Below are 8,815 nucleotides of genomic sequence, written 5' to 3'. Positions count from 1 at the left end.
GCAGTAAATGCATGTTTATATGTGCAAGCTTACATCGATTACGCTTCATAAATCAGCCCGATTGCCCCGTTTATGGTCATGTAAACGCTTTAAGCAAAAATCACTGGGCACACATAGATTTTTAACCATTGGCGAGATTTCCCGCATTCCCGCCATTTACTGGCTTATCCAATGTGCGTGAGTGTTGTGCGTGTGACTGTTTGCGTTTTGACGTTAAAAACAGAGAAAAATCCATCTACATGTAAACGCGTTTTTTACAGTGTCAGATTTTAGAATAAACAGATTTTTGGTCATTATCAGCGTATTGGTATGAATATAAACACACTCAAAAAGTTTCTTGAGAATAAACGCTTACATGCGTGACTTGTTTACACATGTTTAAAATGGCTTTTTTATCTGGGAATGTCATAAACGTTTAAACAAAAACCGATCGGCACACGTAGATTTTTGCCCAATATCTTGATTTCGCATTGCAATCTTTTTTTTATTTTTTTTATCCCCTTTTTCTCCCAATTTGGAATGCCCAATTCCCACTACTTAGTAGGTCCTCGTGGTGGTGCGGTTACTCACCTCAATCCGGGTGCTGGAGGACGAATCTCAGTTGCCTCCGCTTCTGAGACCGTCAGTCCGCGCATCTTATCACGTGACTCGTTGTGCATGACACCGCGGAGACTCACAGCATGTGGAGGCTCATGCTACTCTCCACGATCCACACACAACTTACCACACGCCCCATTGAGAGCGAGAACCACTAATCATGACCACAAGGAGGTTACTCCATGTGACTCTATGCTCCCTAGCAACCAGTTGCCTCCGCGTCTGAGACCATCAACCTGTGCATCTTATCACGTGGCTTGTTGAGCGTGTTACCGCAGAGATGTAGCGCGTGTGGAGGCTTCACGCTATTCTCCGCGGCAACCACGCTCAACTCACCACGTGCCCCACCGAGAACGAACCACATTATAGCGACCACGAGGCGTTTACCCCATGTGACTCTACCCTCCCTAGCAACCGGGCCAATTTGGTTGCTTAGGAGACCTGACTGGAGTCACTCAGGACGCCATGGGATTCGAACTTGCGACTCCAGGGGTGGTAGCCAGCGTTAATACTCGCTGAGATACCCAGGCCCTTCGCATTGCAGTCTTAACATTTAATAGATTTTTTTGTTGTTGAATTATTAGCGTATTGCTGTGCATGACATGTAGACTAATTTGTGCATTCTTGCGTTGACAGAATTCCCTCAGCCTGCGTGCCAAAGCTGCCCACCTGTAGCGGAAATGCCCTCCCTCAAAAAAGTGCTGGATGCCCTCTGCCTCAGTGACTTCGGTAAATAACCGTTCTATTCTTCCAAATAAACATTTTATACATAACATTTTTTTTTGTTTTTCTTTGCTGATAGTTTAAGGTGTGATTTTGAGATGTTTGGGACACAAAAGCTCACCCTCTCGCCTTCTTTTCCTCACAGCTGTCAAAGCCAAGATCTCCCGGCGTCGACTGGCCTCCTCAGAGCCGGAGTTGATGGTGGAGGGGCAGGTGGAGTTCATCCAGCGTGGTCCGCTGCTCCCATACGACACCGCCAGTCTCCTGCAGCGCTGGCTGCTCATCAACCTCAGATGCGCCCACATGTTGGTCCGACCCGGCCGCGCTCAGCTCTACCTCATCACCGGAACCATGCGTACAAACGGATCCATCGAGTTGTCAAATCTCTTCCCCTGGCTCAAAAAAGACCTCCACATCACCACGGCAACACGCAAATGGAAGCACCACAAGTGCTAAACGACCCAAAAACGCTGCAAAGTTCAAGAGAGACTATCATATATCATTAATACTTAAAATAATATGATTATAGAGGGGTTTTAAAATGAGAGAGATGAGATATTAGTGGAATGGGGCAACTCATACATCTCACTCAGCTCTTTTATCTCATCGACTTGAGATGCACTACAACTGTTGTACATAGAGAGTTAAATAATTGTAAAGAATAATATTTCTATTGAGATGGATTTTGTAAAGAAGGATATTCAGACGTATTTTTGTGTTTTTTTCGTTGTTTGTGTGCTGTAAATAATAAACATGTTTTCTAAACTAGATTTTTTTTTAATTGTTTTTACAACCAATTATGTAGAGATAAACCCTTGCTCCAGTAATGGGGTGAATATGGGTAAATTGGTACAGTTAAAGGAATATTCCGGGTTCAATACAAGTTAATCTCAATCAACAGCATTTGTGGCATAATATTGATTACCATAAGAATTAATTTTGACTCATAAAAGCACAAATGTGTGTTCCAGTGAGACACTTACAATGGAAGTCAATGGGGTCAATAATCTGTAAACATTAAAATACTCACTGTTTCAAACGTATAGACACAAGACATAAACAATATGTGTGTTAACATGATTTTACTGTGATAAAATAACTTACTAACTGCATCTGTGCAGTTATAGACAATTTTACAACTTCGTTACCATGACGACGTCATGCCGTACACCCTGTAATCCCGCCAAAATAACGATTTAAACAATTTAACAGCTGAAATAATACACGAGTTTTAACAGAATTAAGTGCTTTTATAAAATCATAATCTTCACATTTCTGTCTTTAAACCTTCCAGAAATTGACCCCATTGACTTCCATTGTAAGTGTCTCACTGGAACACAGATTTGTGCTTTTTTTAAAGAAAACAAGGGACGAGTCGAAATACATTTTTGTGGTGATCAACATGATGACACAAATGCTGTCGACTGAGCTTAACTTGTATTGAATCCGGAATATTCCTTTAAGCGTGACCCCCGTTCAATCCATATGTATCTCCTGGCAAAAAATCATTACTAAACTAATATTTGGGGAGTAAACAGTTAACTTTTAGGGTTCCTAAACTGATGATGTTACACTGAGATGCATGACAGAGCTCATTTTTATGACCATCTTTTTAAGAAGATTAAAAGTTGTTTTCATGTTCGTACATGATAATGATTTATGATCCGAAAGTGTATCAGAAAATGTAGAAAGCAATTCCCAAAATATTTTCTATGGAATCATTTTTCCTCTTTAACACAAATGGCAAAGTGGGACATGGTGATTCTGGTAAAGTGGGACAGCATATCAAGACATTTAAAGAGACGTTACAAGTTTATTATTAATTAACATAGAAATAATAATGATTAAATAGCAGTGTAATGCAGTGAGTTTACATGCAATAAAGAAAATAAAGTATAGCATAAATAAAAAATACAAATGAACATCACCAATTTTTACCTTTTTGATGATTGATGGATATCTTACAACTAAGGGGAATTAAAAACTTGAATTTGATATTTTTTGTTGAGTTAATCTTTATGTAAACCTGTGTTATTTGTTCAAGTTCAGGCTCCTGTCTAGCTTGAGGGGAAAATGAAGTGTCCCACTTTGACAGTATACAGCCTGAAAAAAAGGGTCTTCAAAGGTTCTTCTTCCCATTATTTAGTATTTCTTAAATTTAGCTTTTGACTAAGGTAGGAGACATCTAAGCTTTCTATAAAGGTATAAGGTCGGGTTATTTGGCATGTGGATCACAATTAAATATAATTGCCAGAAAAAGTAAAATATCCAAAAGTGTCCCACTTTACCTATAGTCACCCTACAACCATATTAATGATCTCCTGAGTTTACATGAGTGTTTGGGTGTAACTAATACAAATTATGCTAAGTTAACTAAACTGAAATCAGTAGTGTGACTAGTTTAATTAAAAAAGTAGTATCATTTTATAAAAGCTTACATTTCGGCTAATGAGCTCCTTAAAGGCCAAATGTACTGTCACTTCCTCAGCTGCTCTGGGAAATAATATTTAATACAAAAACTAAAACCAAATGAGTGTGATTTTTCTTTTTAATAGATGTGTATACTGTAAATACGTGTTCAAGTTGAATGCTGTCACCCTAACTAAGATCCCCATTGTTTGTATGCCATATAAACAATGGTTTAATTTAGTGTACAATAAATTTCATAATCAATTAAAATAAGAGAATGTCTAACAATTCAGTCACTGTTCATTTGTTGCTTCCGCGTGGTCAACTTTAAAGGGACAGTTCACCCAAAAATGAAAATTCTCTCATCATTTACTCACACTCATGTTATCCCAGATGTGTGTGACTTTCTTTCTTCTACAGAACACAGATGAAGATTTCAGAAGAATATTTCAGCTCTGTAGGTCCATACAATGCAAGTGAATGGTGACTAGAACTTTGAAGCTCAAAAAAGCGCATGTAGGCAGCATAAAAGTAATCCACACATTCAAATCTTTAAAACCTTTTAATCTTCAAATCATTAAAATCTTTAAAATGTCATTTTTCACTGTAAATCTCCACTTTCACTTTCACATTCTTCTTCTTTTGATTTTGGCAATCCGCATTCTTCGTGCACATCGCCACCTACTGAGCACGGACGAGAATTTATAATGAAAAAGGACTTTATATATATACTATATATATATATACTTTAGAATATTGATCTGTTTCTCAACCACACCTATCATATCCCTTCTGAAGACATGGATTAGACCACTGGAGTATTATGGATTACTTTTATGCTGCCTTTATGTGCTTTTTTGAGCTTCAAAGTTCTGGTCACCATTCACTTGCATTGTATGGACCTACAGAGCTGAAATATTCTTCTGAAAATCTTCACTTGTGTTCTGCAGAAGAAAGAAAGTCATAATTTTCATTTTTAGGTGAACTATCACTTTAAATGTAAATTAAATACATGTCCATTTGTTTGTTATTTGGTAAAGCGATTTATCTTATTTATTTACATTTTTGTTTATTTGGCCCAATAAACTGTGAAATGATTTTGTATTTATTTATTTATATTAAAGTGGGATATGTAATACACCTATGAGTCGCTGTTAGCATACAAACCACAGATTTCCCAACTGTAGTGTGCGTTAGTTAGAAAGTTTCTCTGTGGGGTCTCATTACAGCAGCACAGATGCAGAAAGGCACGTTCAACACTTCTGTAGCTGAGCTCTAAAGAGTCCATTCTCCCCGGCGTTTCCCTGCATTGTGATGTCTAATTCATAGAGCCTGGCCCACCATTCACCGTATGAAGAGCTGTGAGGACTATTGAGAGACGCCAGTTTTAAAGAGGTCGTGGAGAGAAAAGAGGAGCGAGACCTTTCACATCTGCTCTCACAACGAGGGTACTTTAGCTGGGTCTTTATAGACTGTCAGTGAGGGCTCTCCATTTTTTCAGTTGTCCCTTAAAAGCCATAAAAGCTTCAAATGGGTTCACATGAACTGCCGTTTTAGTGACCACTTCATAAAGGCCTAATTCTGTCTGTTTGAGAAAGTCATGCTGACCACAGTGGTAAAGAGACAAGGAGATTTTACTCCAACAGAAGTTAAATACATAGTATATTACATATATTATAAGCTCTCCTTAAAGTTAAAAACATACATAAAAAAAAAAAATATATATATATATATATATAAAAAAAAAAAAAAAATATATATATATATATATATATATATATATATATATATATATATATATATATATATATATATAGAAAATATATATATATAAAAAAAATATATATATATATATATATATATATATATATATATATATATATATATATATATATATATATATATATTTTTTTTTTTTTTTTTTTTTTTTATGTATCAAATTTAGGCAGTAAATGGGTAGTTGACATGAAATGTTTTTGGGAATTTTTGGGAAGTTGTCCTGTGGGGTGACATGCTATACTCCATCTAAACTATTTTACATAAACAACATTTTTCTAACTCTTCCAAAATTACTATTCATGCATTTGTACTATTCTTACATAAGCTGGTAACAGTGTTGGGTGTAATCTAATTACAAAGTGTTTAGTTACTGTGATCTTATTACTTTTAAATCAAAGGTAGTGTAATGCAAAATGCAAATACATTTTACATTCTTGTAATCAGATTACAGTCACTGACTTTCAGTGAAGTTGATTTCATACGTTATGTTACATTACATTCATTATGCAGAATAATACATTTAAAACATGAATTATGTTAATATCTATATGTCTTGCATGCGACAATGAACAAGGAGGAAATATAGAGATTATTATGAATTCATCGAGCACTTTTCAGTCTGAAGCGTTTTGGAGAGCATTTAAAACAAACTTCTGAAAGCAAAAAGGTGATTAAAATGGTGAAAAACACAGCACCTCAAATATACTTTGCCTGCATACATTTTTGCAAATTGTAAACTAAAAGCTTGAATTAGCACTGCATGTTATATCAAAGTGGCAGCACTTTGGCCTTGAAGTTAGCACGAGGTTCCACGAGGACTGACGTTTGGACAAACACATCCAAATCTCACTTCCTAATTACTCACGAGATAATTTCTTGATCTATAACCCCATGAAAAATCCTTGCAAGTCAGTCCAGCTCATCTCGGCCAAATGTAAACACACATTACATATTCATCGGCCGAGAGCCTGCACGCTACCAGCGAGGGCCATAAAACTGCAAATTTGATTACATGTGCCCTTTGGCTCTGTGTCGAGGGGACAAAGAAACCGCCTGTCTGCGGCGATTAGCATGCCCAGCATGAGGTGATGTTGCCTCCCAAAAGTCTGGCCCGAATCCCCCCTGCGCTGCGACATGCTTGTTTACTGCACGAACTCTGGACACAACACACTTCCGCTCTGGAAGAGACCAAAGTCGGCCATTAAACGTCTCTGAGATCTCATCAAATTCTTCCACCTTTCTTGATCTGAATCATGATATCCACGTTCATTTTATAGCTCTATACTCTTACTGTATGTGGACGACTGAATGAATTGTGTCTATATTTATTTCTCCAAAGGATTTTATAAGAAACATCTGAGACAGAGTTGATACTTCATTCAGTGTCCTGAGCTATAAAAGAGCAACTTCTGAACGATAACATTTTCAGCTGAGCAGCTTTATAATATCTTTTTGTTGTTATGGGTTTTGATGGCTGACGTTAAAGATTGTAAGGGTGTTACAAGAACTCTTCAGACACTTGTTTGATTTTTAGTTGATCCACTAATAAAAAAATGTGCAGATCACACTTGTAACATGTTTATGTTTAAGTTTTATCACAAAAGTTCAATTATGGCAGAATAAGAGTGGTTACTTGTGTTTTGATTTGCTAAAGAAAAGTAAAGCTGAATTTTAAAGTTCCTCTTTGGCCTTTTTAAAAAACAAATTGAAAATATATGAGTGAATATCATAAAAAACATATTCGGCTCATATTTCACCCCAAAATCAAAGGACAAAAAATTAAATAAAAATATATAATAATAATAATAATAATAATAATAATAATATATACACTGTATATCTATATATACAGTATAATATATATAAAAATATAATAAAAAAATATATATATACAGTATATATATATATATATATATATATATAGTATTATAATATACACTACCGGTCAAAAGTTTTGAAACACTTGACTGAAATGTTTCTCATGATCTTAAAAATCTTTTGATCTGAAGGTGTATGATTAAATGTTTGAAATTTGTTTTGTAGACAAAAATATAATTGTGCCACCATATTAATTTATTATAAAACTAATATGTAATAAAAAATTTAAAAAAAGTTTTTGAAATGGATGACTTGGACCGAATAATAAAGAAAAGCAGCCAATAAGTGCCCAACATAGATGGGAACTCCTTCAATACTGTTTAAAAAGCATCCCAGGGTGATACCTCAAGAAGTTGGTTGAGAAAATGTCAAGAGTACATGTCTGCAAATTCTAGGCAAAGGGTGAGTACTTTGAAGATGCTAAAATATAACACAGTTTTGATTTATTTTGGATTTTTATAGTCACAACATAATTCCCATAGTTCCATTTATGATATTCCATAGTTTTGCTGACTTTACTATTATTCTAAAATGTGAAGAAAATTATAATAAAGAATGAGTAAGTGTTTCAAAACTTTTGACCGGTAGTGTATATTAAATTACATTTTTTTTTATTGCAGTTTGGCACATTTCATACCAAATTCTCATTATAATGCATCCATACTACACTCTTAGAAAAAAAGGTTCTTTGGGGTTCTTTATAGAACCCTAGGGTTCTTTACTCAGCTCCAAAGAACGCTTTATGCAAAAAAGGTTCTATTTACAAAGATAAAAAAAAAAAAAAAAAAAAAAAAAGGCATCTGAAGTTTTTAATTCACATTTCTATTAAATGTTATTCTGGTAATAATTAAAAAAAACAATTTTTTTTTTTAAACGTGTTGAGAACCACTAAAAGGTTCCATATAGAACCCTTTTCACTTGGCTCAAAGAACCCTTTAAGGTTCTATTTAGAACCTTTTAGGGGTTCCAAATATGAAGCCAGCGATAGAACCCTTTTGGGTACTATATGGAAAATTTTCACTTGGCTCAAAGAACTCTTTAGGGTTCTATTTAGAACCTTTTAGGGGTTCCAAATATGAAGCAAGCGATAGAACCCTTTTGGGTTCTACATGGAAAATTTTCACTTGGCTCAAAGAACCCTTTAGGGTTCTATTTAGAACCTTTTAGGGGTTCCAAATATGAAGCAAGCGATAGAACCCTTTTGGGTTCTACATGGAAAATTTTCACTTGGCTCAAAGAACCCTTTAGGGTTCTATTTAGAACCTTTTAGGGGTTCCAAATATGAAGCCAGCGATAGAACCCTTTTGGGTTCTCTATGGAACCTTTTCATCTAAGAGTGTAGGGCTGGGTAAAAATATAAATGTTCTGATCATTCCTGATCTTCCTTTGAACAATTCCGATATTGATTCTTAAAATCTCAAGATTGATC

At 35.3% G+C, this 8,815-nt stretch overlaps 1 protein-coding gene across 1 annotated transcript in view; it reads left to right on the top strand.

The window, feature by feature from the left end:
* szl (sizzled) overlaps window positions 1-1,776 on the top strand; it is a 3,319-nt gene extending 1,543 nt beyond the window's left edge. Inside the window, exons 3-4 of the mRNA XM_051690280.1 lie at window positions 1,234-1,326; window positions 1,466-1,776. Of these exons, the coding sequence (XP_051546240.1) occupies window positions 1,234-1,326; window positions 1,466-1,776 (404 nt within the window). The remainder of the gene's footprint in view (window positions 1-1,233; window positions 1,327-1,465) is intronic.
* Window positions 1,777-8,815: the final 7,039 nt, after the last annotated feature.

The sequence above is a fragment of the Myxocyprinus asiaticus genome, chromosome 46, assembly GCF_019703515.2.
Source record: "Myxocyprinus asiaticus isolate MX2 ecotype Aquarium Trade chromosome 46, UBuf_Myxa_2, whole genome shotgun sequence".
Taxonomy (NCBI): Eukaryota; Metazoa; Chordata; class Actinopteri; order Cypriniformes; family Catostomidae; genus Myxocyprinus; species Myxocyprinus asiaticus.
This window is presented reverse-complemented; position numbering and strand designations above follow the sequence as displayed.